Genomic DNA, 21690 nt, shown 5'->3' on the forward strand with positions numbered 1-21690 from the left:
ACGGAACATGGGCTTCATATGTCACTGCAAGTGAATGAAATACAACAAATGCCAGTCAGATTTACAGTGTCTCTGAACGGAGTGAATCACACTAACACAAATTTTCATGATTTATCGGTTTGCTTGTATACTTAGGTGAGTGAAAATCAACATATGAATTTTCAGTGATTTGCCCATTTCTCAAACACACTTCTTAATAGATTTACATAAAAATGCAACAAAACCAAAGTGGTAACTGGGACATGGATGACCTCTAGCTTTGTTCTTCTTCTGTAATCTACACGTAGACAGCGTTCCAAAAAACCTCTCAAAAAACTATTTTATATTACAATTACAAATACCAGCTATCAAATAATTAACCCATGTTTAAAACACCACACAGAATTATTAGTTAACATAGGGCAGACTACCTTACAAATCCAAACTACCAGGAGTGTGCAATAATTAAGTTATTTAATTAAGACAAAGGAAAACTTCCATTACATAAATTTTTTAGCCATTCATACATTCAAAAGAATCCTTAGGAAAGACAGCGGATGCCACATTGTGGATTCCATACTTACATCAAGCGTAGCTGCCTGTCCACAGTGCAGTTGCTAAATTTATTTATGTCAACAGAATTTCACATGTATTAATGCTCATGGGGAGCATCAAAACACCTTCACGCCCAGTGCAGTCAGCAAGCACTGCATGAAGTAAAAGCAGTGTAATACCTAGATAAGGTTTCTTAAAGTCTCACCCGTGGGGGGCGATGCTGAATCCTTGCTCGTGCCACTTTCTGCTTGTTAACTATGTTCATTAGCTTGACAGCATCAGCGCCCTTCACGTACACCACTGGTCTCTTCAGAGGGTCCTCTGAGCCCTGGTTCAGCTAGAACAAAAAAAATAATCTACTCAAAAGGCACGTTTCAGGAAAACTACCTCTCTGTTGGACAATGGAGAGTAGAGTAAAGGAATATGAATGTGGAATTGATTCAAGCACCGATTGTTCTCTTCTAGCCTAGACCTTCACTTAAGTATTCCCCAGAGTCAAATGTGAATTAAGCTTTTGACTTAAGTTGCTCTTTTTTTTCACTGAACAAAACTAAGATTAAGGATAAGCTAATGTTATGTCTGAACAGCAGCTTTAACTTAACCTCATGTGCCAATGCATATATTAATACTGTAATAAGTTAAACCGCATAATGAATAAGAATAAAAATCTGCACATTCTATAAAAATTGGCCTTGCTACATTTTCTGAACCTTTTGCTATCTCAACTTTATAGTTATTTTATTCACACACAAATTTCTTTGGCTTTCTGAAAAATCTCATGTCAGAGTCCTGTCTTTCAGGCTCTTTCTACCTAGTCAGTTTATTAAAGTCTGTAATTTCTGATGTTCAACTCAGCAAACTCATTCAAACGGTTGTTTGGGTTCTAGCAGCCACTAGAGCTATTGATTGCAGGATGGCGGCCTCAAGGACTAAAGCATATGAGTAGATAGCTTAATTCACTCTGAAACTTCCTTCCAGGTCCAGCTAAGTTTTTTTGAAAGACGAAATCATAGAATCAGAAATAATGTAGGTGGAAAAGTGCCCCACGAGTCCAACCTCCTGGTCAAGGCAGGGTCAACTATGTCATCAGACCAGGCTGCTCAGGGCTCTATCCAGACAGATGTTGAAAACCTTCAAGTGTAGAGACTGTATAACTTCTCCGGCCAACAAATCCAGAAAAACAATCTGCTAACTATATACCAGAGAGGGGAATAACAAGACAAGAGAATTGTTCTGTTACAAAATGGCATCAACATGATGAATTCATATAGCTCATTCTGACCCATGAGAAAAATCCTAGTAGAGAGGCTGGTTGATGCAAAACAAGCAGGGCACAGACAAGGAGATGGAAATGGTACACGGGAAATAAGGGAGATGACAGGAGTGCGAGCAAGCTGAACAAGAATAGCGTGGTTTAGCCCCAGCCAGCAACTAAGAACCACGTGGCTGCTCGCTCACTCCTCTTCCCGAATGTGGAATGGGGAGGAGAATCAGGAGAAAGAGGTAAAATTCATGGGTTGGGATAAAGGCGGTTTAATAGAACAGCAAAGGAAGAGAAAAATAACAACAATAATACTGATAAAAGAATATACAAAGCAAGTGATACACAATGCAGTCCCTCACCACCTGGAACCCGATGCCTAGCCCCACCACACCCCCAACTCCCCCAGCTATATACTGAGCATAACGTCATATGGTGTGGAATATCCCTTTGGCCAGTTTGGGTCAGCTGTCCTGGCTGTGCCCCCTCCCAGCTTCTTGTGAAAATTAACTCTATCCCAGCCAAAACTAGGACACGGAGATATTCACACTGTTGATATCTACCTGTTGTTTCTGGCTAAAACATGTAGAAATTACCAACTGACTGATCCATCATCCTATGTACAAAGTACTCCACTTAATCTGTCCAGATGATGGTGACAGATTTCATTGAGACTTTAAAGAAGATTCTTTCTAGTCTTCTTCCTGTGTCTTCTGAAGAGCTAAAAACTAGCTGAAGTACTTGAATCAAACCTGGGGATCTTATGTGTCTAGAAGGCTTGCTGGCCTAAGGCCAAATCCAGTAATTGTCCCTATGTTCCCAGATACATATTCTCTCTGAAACTTTCTTGTCTGAGAAAGAATTCACCTGATTCCTCAGTAGCTTTTGCACACTGACAGACCTTTGCTAAACATGATGCTCTGGGTGCTGCTACTCCTCTTCAAACTATTCAAAAGTAAAACTAAGAAACAAATCAGACTTCGCAGAGCATTTCTAAAAATAAGTTTCATTCTTAGTCAACAGCAAAAGACATATCAATGGGAATAAAACCCACAAAATCTGTATGTAAAGCCCTTTCATTTGGTAGCATTTCTGCTACCAAATTGTCCGAGGACAATTCTTCCCCTGCTCAGGCCTGCTTCCTATTTCTGTTCATTGACTGGCAGGAAGGATCACCTTTCATAATACTCCACTCCTCCCTTTCCAAGCACTCTCCTTTAGTTGTTCTATTGCTTAGTCACAAGCATACCTGGGAAAGCTCCCTAAACAGCTGCCCTCAGTGTCTTAGGATACTTCCATTTGAATGAAATATACTCCAGATTAACTCACGTCAGCTTTTCCTCCGTTGTTATCTGTCATTGTTTTCCACAATTCTATTGTGAGTGCCAAAATGGTATTTATTTTAGACACAAATTAATCAGTATCCCCTGATGTCAAGGGTTCTGAAGACTTTGGCTGAGAATCAAAATGCATGAAAAACAAGCGTTCAGAGCAGCATGAGAAGGGAGCCAACTGAGTAACTCTTATGTTTGGAGTGCGAAAGCTAGGGCTAGTCATTCCTCTCCCGTTCGGGAGTGCTTGCATAGGCTGCTGCCCTGTCCTTTAACAGAGCCTACTTTGTCAGCTACTAACCTCCTTTCACTTTATTGCTACACCCAAAATATCCCATCATCCACTAGACTAGTTTCCCAGCTATTGGGGACAGTTGCACCCAGTTTATTATCAAGAATCAAGGAAGGATAGCTGTTGCTGGTAAAGAAAAGAGCAAGAGGCAGTAACTCTGCTTTGCAAGTTCAGAGCAGGATGACTGAAAGTAACTGGAAGCTGTAATACAGAGAAAAAATGGGAAAAAGATCACATTTTTGTGCAGATAGTTTTTCCGTGTATAAAAGGGAAAAAAATATCCCTGAGAATGTTTGCAAGATCAAGGCTGTAGCCTTGATGCACATGCAGAGCACAGTTCTCAAAGCATCCATTGCACAGGGTCTGCATTCCTTTGTCCAACAGATGCTCATTTCAGAATTAAAGCCAGCTTTTTTAACATCAACATTGATGGTCTCTCTTTTCCCCAAGAAATTCAGGCTGCACTTAAAACATTCAGCTTCACTTGTTTCTGCTGTAGCAGAAATACCAGTTTTGTTTCAAGACAAAACAAAACTAAACCAACTACAGACTATTTCTGTGCTTGTTATGTTTCTTCCCTCTACTCAAATAATTCAGAATTGGGTGGAAGGATCTTGTCAAAGCATTTCACAGAGCTACTACCTCACCCACTTCAAATGAAGAGATGGAAGTTGTACCGAGACCCCTAAAAAAGAGAAACCCTGCTTGTCCACAAAATATGTAGGCCAGAAATCATCAGCTGTAAACAACAAAGAAATTTTTGTAAGTTTTTGTCGTGGTTTAACCCCAGCCAGCAACTGAGCACCACACAGCCGCTTGCTCACTCCCCCCCTGCCTAGTGGGATGGGGGAGAATAAAAGTGAGAAAACTCGTGGGTTGAGATAAGAAGAGTTTAGTAATTGAAATTAGGAAAAAAAAAACAACCAACAAACAAACAAAAAACACAACAGCAAATTTTAATGAAAAGGAAAATAACAAAGAGAGAAATAAAACGCAAGAAAAGGCAAGTAATGCAAATGAAAAAGAACTGCTCACCACAACTGAGCAATGCCCAGTCAGTCCCTGAGCAGCGCCCCCAGCCAGCTTTTCCCCCGGGTTTATATGCTGAGCATGACATTGTATGGTATGGAATATCCCTTTGGCCAGTTGGGGACAGCTGTCCTGGCTGTGTCCCCCCAGCTTCTTGTGCACCCCCTGCCCGTCACTGGCAGGGCACTACGAGAAGCTGAGAAGTCCTTGACTTAGTGTAAGCCCCACTCAGCAACAACTAAAACACCAGTGTGTTACCAACATTATCCTCAGTCTAAATCCAAGATACGACACTACATCAGCTACTAGGAAGAAAATTAACTCTCATCCCTGCCAAAACCAGGACAGTTTTGTAAGAATCTTGTTTAGAGTCAGGTTTGAAAGCCATTTTGCAACCTCAAAAATAGCAGCCACTCAACAATACTATTGATCATAAGCTGGGTAGGGCCAAACAGCCTGTGTTTTGTACACAGAGCTGGGCAAAGAAAACCTCCTTGGCTAGATAATGGGCCACAAAAAATTTGCCTCCATCCTTTCTCAAAACCTCAACCCAGCCTTGAATGTTGGATTCTAGCAAAGGCTAGAAGAAAAAAAATATAACTCCCCAGATTTTTCTCTTTCTACCACATTCTCAGCACTTCCACTGCTTCTTGCTTGCCAGAAGATAAGCAGGAAAACCACAGCACCACATTACCCAGGGTGAGTGGCTGTACGTCTGAAGAGAGGTGTGCTCTGAGACCTGTATGCTCTCAAGTCTTGCCTCAGCAACTCTAAAAGAACACAACAGAGGCTGTAATAAAACTAGGCTCCCTTCTTCATACCTGATCAATGGCATCTGGGTTTTCAGAAACATCAAAGATGACCGCTGTGGCTCCTCGCTGTACTGCTCGTTTTGCCTGCAATAAGAAAGACAGCATCCTCAGTCCCACCCCAAAAGACGACTTCTTACCTCAAAAATTACTCCCTCTCCTCATCTCCAGATAGCAAACTTAACATTTTGTGTTTCTGCGTAGTTAAAACAAATGACAAAGTAATTGCAAACACAGGAGTTCCTCAACCAGCATGGAATGTAATTAAACTTCGCTATAGCCTCTACATCTCTCTGCTCCTTCCTTCTCAACCTCCTTCTTCAACAGGCTTTGAAAGGAATTCAAGTGTGATTTAGACCCTCTAAAGACTTTAAATACAAGAAAAGTTTTAATTTAAATTATGTTCTTTTTCTCCATGTTACTTGGAAGCACCGTTCAAAACAATCTTCCCTGTGATTTGGAGTGTAGAGACAAGCTCATAAGTGTAGAAAATAAACGTGGACCAGGTTCTTTACACATTTTCAGTGTCATTCTCACAATCCTTGCAATAAGTGCCTTAGAGAACATTGCTCTTTCTGACCATTAGAGGTCAGAACTGTTACATACAACACTTCTTAACGCAGGTAAGACCAGACCTATTTAAATGCACAGCTTTTCATCAAATATGCAGTCCAAACCTGGAGTTACCAACAGCACAGAGGAGATATTAGAACATATTCAAATCCTCTGGGACAGAGAAAACAGTATTTCAACCACCAAGGCTAAGACAGGGTATTTTTACCAGTTTCTGCCACTGCGCCTCTGCACATTCTGTTCAAATGTTGCTCAATGGCTCCACAAAGCAAACATTCCCAGTAACTTTTCAAAGCTGTTACTGCCTTTATTGGATGCAGAATGCAAGTAACTATTTCTCCAAGCAATGAGAGCCATCACCATCGTAGCACCAAACATGATGACACTGGGTCTTCATAGAGACTAGAGGGCCTGAACTTCAATTGAGATATAAAACAAACATATGAAAGTGATTAATTATGAAATATCACTCCGTGTTTTCCAATAAGAATGCTGGCCAGTACAGAAACATTAGTTTGAACACCTACAGGTCACTTTCTTTGCTCTATTCTTATATTTTGTTTTCGTTTTAAATCAACCAAGCCCATCAGACAGTGCAGGAGGGAAACCAACTCCCAAATGGGGTCTCTTTCTCAGCTCGGCAGGTATTTGTGCCCTTTGAAGTCAGCACACCTGGCTAATCACTAATAGCTCTTGGGGAAGAAAAGTTAAAAGGAATCTGCTACATGTTCTCCATTGCAGCGGCCCTCAGGTGAAAGCTCATCCAGGTTTCCCTAGAAGGCACCTTTTACAGACATGCAGTGCTGGTAGAACCGTTCAGGCCACTTAGAGTGTTCTTTCAGGACGGTCAGTCAACAAGCAAGGCACTTTGATCTCTGAAGAGATTTTTCAAAGAGATCTTGCAGGTCGGTTCAGGAAAAAAACCCCTTAATTTTGTGAACACACTGAGTGAGGAGCATATAGCACTGCAATTCATTAAGCTTCCACCTCCGAGATGTAATCTGTATTCCTTACTTTGTATTGTAAAATCAGACGTTGAGAAGATAACAGCAAGTGCGGTCACCCCCACACACACCTTTCTGCAGACCCGCCGAGCTGGCCGGATCGCGGCCTGCCGCCCCCAGCGCTCCGTGCCGGGCCCCGGGGAAGGGAAGGCTCCAGCCCTCCTTCACCGGCGCTTCTCCTCACCCGGGGCCGTTCTACACCCTCACCGTTCTCCTTACACCCCGCCACAAGCCTCACGGGGCTACCTCAGCCCAGCCCGGCCCGACCCCCGGCCCTGCCACCCCGCCAAGCGAGGGGTACTTGGCGGCCATTGGGAGAACCAGGAAACGCAGATTTATTTGTTTTGTTTCCTGGCGAGGGTTTTAGCCCCGATCCCAAAGCACGAGGTGATGTGTCGCCCTTGGGAAGCGCACCCCGGTCCCGGAGTCACCGGCCCCGTGCAAGACCCCGGGTGCTAAAGGAGACACAGCAGGAGCTCGGCGGCGGAGGCCGGTTCCGAGGCGACGCGACCTCCCCGGCCCGGCTCCCCGCGGCGGGCCGGCAGCGGCGGAGAGCGGGGAAGGTGGGTGCGGCGGCGGCACAGCCCGCTCCAGCGCGGCCGGGGCTCCGGCTCCGCGGCTTGGCGGCAGCCCCGCCTGACCTTCCAGGTTGGGCTGGCAGCAGATCAGAGAACAGCCGCCAACACACCACAGCCTGCCGCTCCTCGCCCCCTTCCTCCTCCTCCTCCCCCCGCTTCTCCTCCAGCTCGTTTTTAAAACCGCTGCACTTTGTTGAGGAGCAAACGAGTGCGAGCAGGCCGGGGCCTGAGCGCAGAGGCTGCTACTTTCGCCTGGTGTTCACCTCCTTCCCCTCAGCCCAAGATGGCGGCGGGGCCCGCAGCGCACCTGGGGCCGGCGGCCCCACTGCCCGCCTCTGTCGGATAATTGCAGCTAAAACGGCTTTGAAAATATCCTGCCCGCTACTCGGTAATGGGGACAGCTCAAAATAACACGGCCGTGTAAGTCCCCCTTAAAATAATGCCAGTCTGTAATAGGCATGTGACTTGTTCATTTTGGGCTACTCAGCAGTTGAAGACGGCCCTAAATCATTTTACTAAGCAAAGTGGCCAAAACCTGGATGAAAAAAATAAAGACGCATGTTGGATGAGGGGCAAGAAAAAAAAAAAGAGATTGTACTGGCACATGCTTTACCTTTACAGCAAACAATCGGGCACTTCCTCAATTCTGTTCCCTGCAACTGACAGAAATCAGTGAAGGTGCCAGGCATAGAGCCCTTTCTGCGATTATGTGTCCTCTGTGGTTTAAGACAAATGACTATCACTTACATAGCTGTATTCTTCCTGTTTTGTAAAAAGTAATCAAACAAACAAACAAACAAACCAACCAACCAACCAATGGTAACTCCGCTTCTTGAAATTTACATCATGGAATGGTTTGGGTTGAAGGGACCTTAAAGGCCACCCAGTGCCACCCCCTGCCCTGGGCAGGGACACCTCCCACCAGCCCAGGTTGCTCCAAGCCCCGTCCAACCTGGCCTTGAACCCCTCCAGGGATGGGGCAGCCACAGCTTCTCTGGGCAACCTGGGCCAGGGGCTCACCCCCCTCACAGCAGAGAATTTCTTCCCGATAACCTAATCTAAATCTCCCCTCTTTCAGTTTACAACTGTTAACCCTCGTCCTATCACTATGATGTAACGATCATATGATCATCATCAAATGATCATACCGCTATCAAATGATCACTCTTTGTTCATAGCGACAACCACCTCCCAGTCCTTGCATCCGGAGTCCGGAAAGCCTGCGCTGCTACAGAGCAACGGACTCAGACCTGCTCACTTTGCACAGCCACTGCAAGCACTGCCACCATCACTTTTCCTTCTTCTGTCAAGTGCTCCCACATCCCAACTGGAGCTCCTGGGAAGTTACACATGTTCTGTGTACATCACCAGCTCACTAAAAGCCTGACATGCAGAAACATAGGGCTCAATTCTGCAAAAAGACTGATGTAGAGGGAGTACTAAGCATGCCTTTGTCCTAGAAGCAATCAGCAATTTAGAAATTCTTTTGTCCTTAAGTACAAACATAATAAAACACAAAATATAGGTTAGATACAAGTAGGTCTTTATAGGATACAAATAAGTAATCTGGCATCTTATTTGACAAGCACAACCTGAACTCACTGTCTGAAATTGGACAGTGGCAGGGAGGTATGTTTTTTTACAGGGGGCAACTTGAGTCTTATTGGCATTTCCCCCTTGCGTTATATGTAATAATGCTGTAAAAATAATGATGGTTTGCTACTTGCAACCTATGCTACTGTGTCTAAGTGCTGTGGTTGGGAACTGCCTTACTTAAAAAAAAAAAAAACCACAACAAAACAAAAAACAAAACTCCTCAAACTATTTCTGGTAGAACACAGCTGGTCAGCAAGGGAGATCTAGCAAAAATCTGGGAGTATACAGCTGAAAAAAAAAAAAAGAAGAATCTCCTCAGTTTCTTCTTTCATTTTTAGGAATGAAGTTCCAAACGTGGGAATTTGTTAGAAAACCAAGGAGTCCTCCTGTATACATCTCCTGTCATCATCATACGCGGTAATCCCTGCAATATGAAGACGGTTCATGCTGCTCACGCGGCAGCCCTCTTTTCCTACATGAGCTCTGACCAGCTCCCTGACTGGTGTGCTCCCAGATGAGGAAACTGTAAGACAATCACAGCCTGCATTTCATATTGCTCATTGCATGAACTCAAAAGATAGCTCTGATTAAGTTAAGTTTCCTTTTCCATATATTAGCTCTGCCTTTAGGCCCCGTCAATACTGATTACAACGCAGTGGGAAGGCCCTCACAAGTCTGGACACTTACAGAAGGAGGAAAAAAAATCTCCAGTTCTGGTTTTCAGATCTTCTGAGCAGTTGTAACTTTTGCAAATTCCTTTCACAGACTGGTTTCAGAGTGCCCCAATAAATGCTGCTACAGTGTGTTGCCAGAAGCACAGGGGCCAAAGAGAATATAGAGCAACAACAAGCATTTTTTTGGTGGATGTCGATAACTGACTGGCCATGCAGAAGTAGGCTACGCTGCACAATTAGAAGGGAAGAATAAATCTAGAGAATTGATGAAAGGGCAAAGAAACAGGAAGAGGTCCATTTACAACATGATAACATCTTGGAGTGGTGATAACAGGCAGAGCAAACCACCTGATGAGGAATAATACTTGTATTTAAGATTTATCCTAGCAATCTAGAGTAACAAAAGCAGTAAATGAAGCGCAGAGAACTTCAGTTCGTAACTGCACCGAATGACTTGCAGCAACGTATTACAACTATCACAGCAGCAAATGCCAGAAGCTTCCATTCCAACCCTTTCCTGCATATTGATTTTACTTATATACAGATTCAGACTCCATTTAGAATAATGTTTTGTGCATTGGTTTCAAGTTCTGTGATTTTTTACCCCCTGAAAGTACATGTGAAACCAGTTTAGCTCAGAACTGTGTATAAATCCCTATTCTTGTTGGTATTTTTTTTAATATTAGTGCCATTTAAAATTAGTATTTTCAATTCTTCACAGCAATTTCTATTGGATATTTCCTTCTTTGTCTCTGATACAGTAGTTCAAAGAAGTGGTTCAAAGACATTTCAGTTAATCATAAACCAGGCATGGAATAATCAAGCAAGTTGGCAGTATCTTCCCCTTAGCAAGTCAAAAAGAAAAAACAAGCTTAAAAAAAAAAAATCTACTGTCTTGTGCATTAATGATACTCCAAAACGAAACATAGTAGTATGAATAGGCTGAAAATAAAAAGGACATGAAAGACACATGTCGAGGGGTTCTATTTAAACCTATTAGACCTCATATTGCAGCATGTCCAGAGGAATAAAAATCATTGCCTTGTCAGTCTCACAGTCCTTGTCCAATCTACAGATTTGATCAAAACAAGCGGACCAGAATAAAATACAAGAAATCAACAAATGATTCTGCCCTAAATGCACCAAATCCAGGAAGTGAATCTCTTAGGATGAAACAGTACCATCAAAAGGTGGACAAAAGGTATCCTTGGTGCAGAGAGGAAGGAATATGTATCCTGAAACATACCTACTTGTTATGAACTCACTGTTCATAACCATTACTAAGAAGATGCACATTAAATATTGTCTCAGATTAAAATGCGGAAGAATTTACTAGACCCTGTAATCTAGAGAGGATGAGAGGAAACAGGTATCACAGAAGAGCGAGGAAGGTACCTCTTCACATCTCCAGGCCTGAGGAAATTTTAGTTATTACCTCCAAGAACACCAGAAAGATTTGAAGAGCTCTACACTCCTTTCCTGGGCCAGACTAATACAGTGAGGAAGCAACAACTTCCTTGATGAGACAAACTTTCAACTGGAGGGACCAGATGATTATTAAGCAGGTGCACTGCTTCCTCTCATTCGCTCACATCAGGTAGGGCTGCAACAACCAGAACAGTCAGGTCAGCCACTTGCTGACACCTACAAGGATCTTACACGCTTGCAGATACGAACACTGCGAGCGTCTCCTCCTCGGCTTTCTAGTATGGCCTCATTCCAGTTAATATCTCCGTTATTATGCAAGAGTGGAGAAACCAACGTAAGAAGAAAAGCTGCTTAACAAGGCCCTGTTCAAGAGAAAAACCATACCAACAACATTAGCCTTTATTTGTTACATTTACTTCTTTGCCAGAGTTAGAATTCCCTCACAATATACAGCTGTATTTACACGAGGACATGACACTCAATGAATGAGTTGCAGGGAGTGAATAAATTACAGATGAGAGAAGGACTAAGGCTTAGAACCAAAGGTGGGGAAACCAAAGTTCATTAATCTCTTTTAGCTCTGCCATTTACATCAACATAGTAATGCATTACATGTTTATTAAGATAGTAACTCAATACCTTCTGTTGAAAATGGCTACTGGTAGAGCCAGATTACTACATTACTATTTATAAATACACTTTTTTTTTTAAGTTAACATCCTAGATAAAACTGATGGATTAGAAGGAGAAAAAGATGCTTTAAAAGTATTGGCTGCCTGTGTAAACCCACAGATATATCCTGCCGTTCTAACACCATGTTCTCACAAATGCTCTTACATCAAGAGCTACGTATCTGTCTTCCTAGATTGTCCTTTTGGATTAGTTGGATCATTTATCCAACTCTACGAATTCTTTTCTTGGAACTCAGTGCACTGTGAATAACAAATATTAATTATAAATATGGTATGTGGTACATGAGGGAGTTGATTTATTCTCTGAATTAAAAAAAAAAAAATGATAAAGATGGGGAGGGGGAGATTGGGCAATGGTTTAGGTGGTAACCAGTACAGATGTCTGTGAACTGCTTTTAGCAAACTATCCCAACTCTATTCCATCAGGTGCCAGCACGTCCTATTAGCTGGTCCTCCAAAATGAACAACACAGGAGGCAGAAGAGTAAGGATACAGTATGCAGAAGACAGTCCTATGGATACCAAAAGCAAAACGCTGCTTTCAGAACTGAGGGAAACAGCACAGCTCCAACAGGTGTAACGGTGGCTTCTTCCTCTTCCCTTTCCTTTTTTCCTTTTTCTTTTTTCAATATATCCCATGCTTTGGGGGGAAGAAAATATGATAATTGGGTGCAGAGATTGTTGAAGAGAGTAGTCAAGAAAATTGGTTTATACATCCTTATTTAGCTGAGAACTGAGCCAGCCTGACTAAACTTGCGTTCCCTCTGTCAGTTTGTGAGGTTTTGCCCCTCAGTTTCTCTATAAAGTAAAAATCATCAAACTTGAGGCACATTTTCTGTTTATCCTAGCCCATCAGATCCAATATTGCGTGTCAGAACTCTCCATTATTGACATTTGACTCTCCATAATATATTCAGTTAGCAGCAGCTACTGTTGGGGAAAAGAAAATATATTAGCAGAATAAACCCAATTTATGCAAAAGCATAGAACATCAGCCACAGGCAGAGCCACTCCAGCGACTCAGTCTGCTGCACTCTGCTTCCCATCAGGAATCTTGCACAAGCCACACAGCACTGTGTCAAATACACCTTTTCATTACAATTGTCAAACCACAAAACCTCTTTTTCTTTCAGAGCTACAGAGAATACAGACAACAACATCTGAACAATACAGGCATCCCCCGCCTCTCTCCTACGCTGCTATCGGGCTCAATCACCAAAATTACCTTGCCCCTTGAACCACTGCTGGAGGGAGAAAGCCAGGCCACAGGCCAGTTCCGCAGGGCAGAGGAGGAAGGAGAAAAGGACATCATCTACTTTGCAAACAGCAGAAGTTACAGATTAACCCACTGATGCCTCAGCCTTGTTAATGTACAATTCCCCAGTAATTCCAGACACTAAATGAAGCCGAGCATAAGCAGCATGCCGTTTCAGACCTTTTCTGAGACAATGAAAAAGGAACTTGCAGATTTCTGTCCGAAAGCAAAGGCAGAATATCACAAGATAGTCACATCCCTGAGTATCACACCAGCATAAAACGCCTTCCTGACTGGAATACCCAACTCAACTTCTCTAGCACTTTGGGATGTTTTATACATGTGGCCTATAGATACTGCATTATATGGTATTATGACAGCTGCTTTATCAATTAAGAAGTATAGAAAGCACAAAGCGGTATTTTTAAATTTAAAAATTTAACCACAATTATAAACCAATGTACTTCTCTGTAAAAAAAATTTAAAACTTAAGAAAATATGTACTTCTACTTTAAAAAGAGTATCACCTCGTGCAGTACAGAATCTTATGAACGATACATACCAACGTGATCCATGCCACTCAGTGCTGAGAGGCTCTCGGGTAGTCAGAATAAAGAAGACAAAAAATGAGAGTATCTCTCTTTTCTGGGGCGAGGGAGAAACACTGTGATCAGTTCTGAGACTAGACCAAGTAAAAACAACATGGAAAAAAGACATTTATTTTAATCCTGAACACATCGAAGCCTGCTGGTTGCAAATCTCTTGTGTCACATTTCAGAGTCATGGGGCTCCGCTGCCAGAAAGGTGCCCTCTGCTATCGGAGACCATTCTGGGGGCCAGCAGCCGCGTTGCTGGGAGAAGGCAGAGTCCGAGAGAGAAGGGCGAGCACTGGAAGAGAGCGCAGGAGGGAACAGAGGCCTTGGACTCGATAACATATTCACAGAGAGCCTAGCACACTTGGCAAGAAGTGAGTGGACACGTTTATGACAACTGATGGTGTTACACGGAAACGCTGATGCATTTTATAACCCTTCAAGCTTTTTCCGAGCAACAGAATTCCTGTATACAGTTACCTTTAAAATATAAAGGCCACAAGATGAGTATGTTTTGGAAATTATGTACTAAAGAATCATATGCTATAAAATATCACTACAGCCAACCCAGATAATTCTTAACTTTATCTTTCCATTGAAGGTGTACTGAAAGTAGATGAACTAGAAACAGCAAACTAGACCTAAGATAATCACGTAAACACACATACAAGCATGCTGTGGAGCTGAGAGAACTCACTAAAAAACTGTGAGATGGCAAAGCGTTGGCGGAGGTGTAAATTAAAGGAACTATTAACCTAGACCACTGTAAGAAGCCATCCCTATAGGACCCAAGCTGTGTAAATGGAACGTACCAAAGTTCCTCCTATCTCAGATACACAAGGCTTGTGCTCTAATATAAAACTACCTTAAAATTATAAATTGGTATATGTATACATCAAAAGGGAAAACAAAGATTTATGTCTTGCATTTAGAACGGGAGATGGCACAACTTACAAAAATTCTAGGTCTTGCAGGAATTCCATCCAATCTCAGCAAATTCAACAGGGAAGTTCAATCCTCTTGAGAAATAAGCTTCACCTTATGGCAGAAAAGTTCTTTTCAACAAAACAACAGGTTTGGGCCATGGTTTACAACCCACAGATTTAGGTAAACATTTAAATATTTCAGGAAAGAGGAAAAATTTCAAACACATCCAGCCTGTGTGAAATTATGTAGAATATAGAACAGGTCTGAGGCATTTACAGTTGTCTATCCAAGACATACTGACACATCTAAATTAACTAAAAGTTATTCAAAAAGCTGAAAAGCTTTATGCCTAGTAATATCATACTGCTATCCTCTATCTGGAAAGTAAAACAGAATACGAGTATGACCAAAGGCCACCAGAAGCACTGAGAAGTGGTGAACGTAAGCATAACTAAGAACGAAAAATTAGGAGTGATTCGGGCCAATTTGGGGTATATACCTATTTTCAAATGTAAGAAACTGACAGGAATGCAAATTCACTGTGTTTTCTGCTTAGTATCATCTGTCTTGCTTAGCCTCATCCTCAAGTAGCTGTCCTTCATCCATAGGTTGATATCTACTGTAAACAAGGACATTTTAGAGATAACACAATCATCATCTGAGGTGACGAAAGAGTAGACCCAAGTCTCACCAGTGACAGAAAAGGCAGTGCTCTTTGCATGGTTATTAAGTGCCTGCTTGCAGTCTGCGAGAGTGTGTTCAGACAGACATATATATACCAAGGTGAGCTGTCAAGCAGCAAATGTATTTTCACTTCTACGCATATCAGAGTAAAAATGCTGTAGCACATTCCCCTGGCGGTTCTGTCCTCTCTGGCAGGGATGAGCATACGCATCCCAGACTACAGAACGTGCACATAACCCCCATTCAATCTTTCTGAATGAACAAAGGCGTGTAAAATTCCCTTGGTATCCAGTAGAATACTACTGATTCCGTGAGATCCTCCTCCTCTACTGGAAGAATCAGCTTGGGTAATAAGTTCAGCAGTAAGAAGATGCATGGCAGGCCAGCATTCCAGTCGATCTAGCGACTTTCTATGGGCTGGCTAATATAAGATGACATGGACTTTCTTTCAAACAGTGATCCTTGGTTTTGGATTAGATTAGTTTCAAGGTCCCAAACTGTGGTGGGCCCTTGTTGTTAGTTTGTTGATTCTTTCTTTTTTTTTTTTTTTTTTTTTTTTTTTAAAAAGAAAGAAAAAGGGGGAAAAAAGAATAAAAAAGGTGGAGGATATTTGTTACAAAGGGAAACTGGAAACTTCTCTGCACACAAGCAGAGACATGGCTGTATTGCAGAGGCCTCAGGGTAAGGATTAAAGAAAAACAAAATAGAAACCCTTCCATCTCTAATTAGGGTCTTCATTTGCCAAAGAGCCATTCCACAGCGGGAGGAATTACATTCAGGCCGTTGCTTGGATAACGTCTCCCAGCAGGTTGGCTCCTCAGAGCAGGCTACTCTGAGCCAACAATTTCTGGTTACTTGGAGGCAAGCAGCCTGCATATTGTTTTAACTGGCCTGGCTTTTGCAGCCAGTTTTGCTGAAGAACAATCTTCTATTCAGAATGCAGAGATAAAAGCTTCACTTGGTTTGAATTTGTCCCCAGTTTCTTTCTCCCTTTCTTTTTTTAAACATGGGAATTATAGGTTCTGGAGTTTGCATTATTTCTCTTGTAGACATCAATGTTTTTCCCCCTCTAGCCACTTGATTCTTTGCCAGCGAAGGCTGCTGTCTGGAGTCCAGCCATTCATCAGCCCCTACCTCATCATTAACACTGTGGTGCTGGCGGTCACAGCTCATTGCTGGCGACAGGAAATCCTAACTTGCAAGAGGTTAACCACAGCCCATAAACAGCCAGGCTGGCTCATTAGTCCCTTGCAGTCAGCTGAAGGGACCCTCTGGGAGTTTCAACACTCTTCATGGACTCAAGAGTCTATGCATTCTGTGCTCTTCCCAAATGCCTTCCCCTCCCCACCTCTTAAAAGCTCACTACTTGGATCCTCAGGGCTAAGGTCCATCTTTTTTTCTTATCCAAAGCTGACGGAGCTCTTTGAGCATTTTGAAAAATTAAATGTCTGTGATGGATTCTCTTGGCTTACCAACTGAACAAAGCGCCCGTGGGCCAACAACTGAGACATTAATGCACTAGAGTACATACACGCTTTTGATACTTTTACTAGTTTTGGTGAGAGTTTCATATCTATATTGAGCAATTCTAAGGCAACAGCTAAGCAAATATTGATAATATATACCCAATCTGTCTAGAGAATTCATACCACAAATAAGTCCACCTCTGATCTTCAAGAAATAGCCTGCTAAAATTGCAAACGGCTTGGTCAGTGCTCCCTACATTGGCCAAAAAGCCCACTTCATGCTCACTTTGAGTTCACGGTATGATCACTTGGCTCATTTGGAGTTGATTCCTCAAACTTAGTACTAACATGAAATGATCATGTCACCTGAACAGGCACCTCTAGATAATATCCGCCTGGCCATCATGAAGACAAAAATTTTTATAGAGTAGAAAAGCAGCTTCTGGCAAATTATCTCAAAAGAGTAGAATATAAAGTGTAATTTGTGTTATATTTTCTCTTTCCTCCCTTTCAACCCTGTGAAAATTCTTGCAAAACATTCCCGCTTTTTGCTTGCAATGACTTAGGATCCACTATTTTCTACCACTGCTGACTGTATCTGCCCATCTTTTACTCTGAGTATCGGCGTCCCTCTGATGCAGATCTGGTTACATTCCCCAGTTCTCCAATTTCTTTCAAAGCCTTCTGTCTCTTAATGCACCAAAATTAGGCATGTCACTCATCTGTGAAGTTCTAAATAATTCCATTCCCTGTCTCCGTATCTGCTCCTTATTTTCTTCACTTTCTGATCCATTTATCTGATTCTGCTTGCCAGCCTTCTTTTGTGCCCATTTCTGTATTCCAGCAGAGCTGCGCTTACTTGCCCACTCACTTTTCTGCTTCAAACTCCATTTCTGTAGTTCTTCCAACATGTGTGCCATTGTGCATTTCTCCTGTTAGTGAGACAGGTAGATTCTGCATGTGAAATAAAAATATCTCTCAGCGTTCGAGATGCCCACAAGGCACATAGAATCATCAAGGTCCAAAAACTTAAGAGACATAAATCATTGACATATTATTATTATTATTTGTATGTGGGGCACATCTTAAAAAAAAATATTCCTTCCTCTTTACTCAGCCTGGGCTTCCGTTAATTTCCCTGCGTGTTCTGACTGAGCAGAGACTCCAGTAACACATGTTGTGCAACAGCAGCTGCTTCTTTAGCTTAAGGGAGGAGCAGCTGTGTTCCGCAGTTGGTTGGAAAGGAGCGAAGATGGTGGTGGGGACTGCTAAGGACTCAACTCTAAAAGCGGACATTTATTTAAAGTAATCAATCCAACAATAGCAAATCTAAGGAGTGCCCAGAGGGGGAAACATAAGAGACAGCCCTTTCTTCATGAATAGCTGCTGCTTTTCATAACTGCGCAGTGAGCGCAAAAAAGAAGTTAGTAAAATAATACAATAACAGATTGCTGGCACGAGTTGCCCATGGAAAGGGCCCACCACCACCCATGAGTTAAAACCTGACAGATCTAATTCTTCGGAACCGCATAACCTGAGTCCGCCCTTGTTTGTCCATTCCTCTGAGCACTCCCCTCTCTGGCTTTGATCCAGCTCTTTTCTTTCCTTTTCCATCTTTCACTGTACGATCCACAACAGCACAAACCTGTCCTGTCTCCGGAACGTAACTGGCTTGCTTGGCAGTTCTCTTACCTGTGCTCAACCTTCCCCTTCCCTCCTCAAAGGGACTGCTGAAATTAAGGCGGAAAGTGGTCACGGAGTAAGAGGAAAGACATGAGAAAGGCACATATGAACTCAGGACTTCCAACTACAGCGACGAGACGGCTGCTTCACACTGCGTCCCCGTGGTCTCCAGAGCCAAACACTCTTAAATGCAACATTTCTTCCTTTTTCTTTCCCGTTCAAATCCCCTTTTTAATCTGTTAGTCTCGTTGTTAGACTATGGTCTGTGAGGGATGGAAGAAGAGGCAAGAAGACGGGAAGCAGAAATACACTGAGCTTTTGGTAAGAGCATTTTACTTTATGTAATTTATTTTTTTGTTCCGAAGTACACACTTGTCCCTGCCGGGAAGATTATGAGGACTTTCTGTCTGTCATTATGAAAATCCAGCCTCTTCCTGAAAAAAGATATATTAACCCCTCTTCTGACCTCATCTACGCAATTTTGTCAGAGCTCCTGAAATCCTTATGTCTCTATGCTGTAGACGTCTAATCACACTGCTAGCGCTGGGGAAGCAAGAAACAAGCATGTCAAAAGATAAATGACACCAAAACTATTCGCACAAGTAACAGTGTCCCTTCAAATACAATTTTTAAAAGATGTTTTATGGTTGTTTAAAAGGGATGTTAACATTTCAGGTGTCTTGGACATTATAAATGATAATGAAGTGGAGAATAATGAGAAACAATCAGTATGATAATACAGCACTTCTGTTCTTTGGTGCTTCAGGAAAATGGTAGTTCTCTCTCTCTGTTTCTCAATATATTCTTTGGAACAAATACAGTAAGAAAAACATGGCAGGGATTACAATTACATATGCGACTTCTTTTCACAGTTAACTCTAATTTTAGGCAATGCTAAGACAACAGACCATGGAAACGAAAAATTTAAATGCAAAGTCAATGGAGACTCTTAACGTGACTGATTCAGAAGCTCAGAGTCTTTAACACTAGCCAGGATGCTATTTTCCCCCCTCAAAACACATGCTCTTTTTTCATTACAAAACAATGGGGTTGATAAACAACATAGTTTGTGTTTTGATCAGAGTTTTGGCATGGTTGGCACATGCAGCATAGATCTCTCAACTAGTCCACGCCAAAGAAGTCTAGTCTCAAGCAAGAAACTTCTGCTTCATGACAACTTCCTTCTTCACACAAAGTCTGAGAGTTCAAAACAACCAATATTAAGTTTCTACTGCTGAAGAGCTTTTCTCAGTCTGTGGTTTGCCGTGCATTCAGGCCACCACTGCCATCGGAAGGAGCAGCCCCTTCACCCTCCTCCTCTTACTCCTTCCTACCTCCGCTGGACACTGCGCCAACACCAACCTTCATGGAGCCACACGCTGAAACAAACCAACCAACAACAAACCAACCAGCTTAAAAGTCATCCATACTATTACTTTTCAACCAGGCCACTTAAATTTTGATATAAATTTTGAGACTACTGCCTCAAAATGAATTCCAAATCCTTTTAGATGTTGTTTACAAAGAAGAAACATGGGTTGACAAACAGAAGGCAGCAAAGTATCTAAAAGAGCAAAGTTTTGGAAATACTGATCACGGGTTATAGACACATCTCATTAATTTTAGATCTTAATCTACTGCGTAGCTCAGTCCTAATTTCTGAAAAAGTTAAGCATGGAAGAGCATTTGCCTAAATTCCATATGCATTTCTACAACTGAACTGAATCCATTTCTACAGGAAATAATCCAAAAACTATTAATGCTATACAGAAACAAAAGGTATGCTTATATAGTCCCTGCAATTCTAATTTGGACATATAACTGTATCCTTAATTTAGGCTACTAATATAAATGTGTAAGTTGATTTTCTTTAATTTGCCTTTTTTTATTATTACTTTCAGTAACTGAAAGAAAAGGATTAAAATTGAGTCCCCACAGGCCATCTTGTTCCTCAACTTTTAGGAGAGATCACGCTATTCAGGAACTAAACTACCGACATAGCCCCATGATTTCTCCTTTGACTACCTTATAAGAATCTTTACATTTAAACTAAATTGTTAGACAAGAGGTTAGGAATCACAGTCAGCCTGTTTAACACCGACTCAAGTCGTAATGATTCTGGCCCCAACCGTAGCAGTATAATCACAATGATGATGTGGCAAAACAAGAGATTCTTCTAGTTAGTATTTGTGTAAGTGTCTTCGTAAATAAACTCTAAAAGAGAGAAGAGAAGTGAATGGATACTGGAAGAACTGTTAGGAATTTCCTCATATTAGAGATTCCTTTGATGTGAGGAAAACAGGAAGCTGTAGTAGCAGGGACATCCCCTCTTTGTTAGGTTCTACTCAGGTGCACATCCTCAAATACACACATCCTCATAATACAGCAGAAGAGTCCCTTCAGCAGTCCCTGGAAGAGAAACAAGAACAAAATCCTTCCCTCTGGACTTTCAAGCCTGCAGAAAGGCAAGAAGTGCTACTTTTAGGCAAACCTTCAACATTTTCCCACTATCTATCCTGTACCGAAATAAGCAAACAAGGGCATTGCTGGGTTGTGTTTCGCTGTCTTTGACAGACGTCAGAAAAGCGCCCGGGATGGGGGAAGAGCAGGGGGCTGCACGCTGGGATGTGTAGGACACAGGCAGGTACTGCCATCGCGGTACGGCGGATGCGGGCACACACCAGGTATTGCGGGCACCGCTGCTCTTCCCTCCCTCCAAGAGCAAAGCTGCTGCTGGCAGGGAGAGGAGAAGGCGTCTCATTGTGCTGGCTGCAGAGGAGGCAGGAATTCCAGGAGGGGAAAGGTTCCCTTTGAAGCACATGGCACCAAGAGCTTCCCAGTGACCATGGCAACAGCTCAGTGGGTTCCCAGCCTGAGAACCAAGTTACTACAGCCATGCCTCGGAAACAAAAAAAGTCTGAAAGAAGGGAAGAGAGAGGGGGAGGTGAGGTCGGGGGTGTGGGGGAGAAAAGTTGGAGCAGAATTAGCCTGGCAGAAACTGAGCGGCTCCCCGGTAGGCAAATCCAGCCAATAATGCTGGTCGGGTTCACGGGGTTTCCTTTTCATTTCCAAAGCTTTCTTCTTCCTCTGTCATTTCCCTTCTAGCCCTATTCAGGAGCTCATGAGATCAGTAAAACCCAGGCCTTTGCTTTGCCTGCGTGCAGCATTGCCTCAAACAGGGCTGCACTGTGATCAAAGGCAACGTTAAATCACAGCTGCCACACACACCCCTTTCCCAATCAGGGTCCGGTTTTCACGGGCACTCTAACAGGAGATACATTT

General features: G+C 42.5%; 1 protein-coding gene across 1 annotated transcript in view; it reads right to left on the minus strand.

Moving 5' to 3' along the window:
* Nucleotides 1-21690, minus strand: part of ZNRF3 (zinc and ring finger 3) — an 87223-nt gene that overhangs the window by 10728 nt on the left and 54805 nt on the right. The window contains exons 3-4 of the mRNA XM_063351258.1: nt 5269-5343; nt 740-871 (exon numbers count right to left, since the gene is read on the minus strand). Of these exons, the coding sequence (XP_063207328.1) occupies nt 740-871; nt 5269-5343 (207 nt within the window). The remainder of the gene's footprint in view (nt 1-739; nt 872-5268; nt 5344-21690) is intronic.

Source organism: Chroicocephalus ridibundus, chromosome 13 (assembly GCF_963924245.1).
Source record: "Chroicocephalus ridibundus chromosome 13, bChrRid1.1, whole genome shotgun sequence".
NCBI lineage: Eukaryota > Metazoa > Chordata > Aves > Charadriiformes > Laridae > Chroicocephalus > Chroicocephalus ridibundus.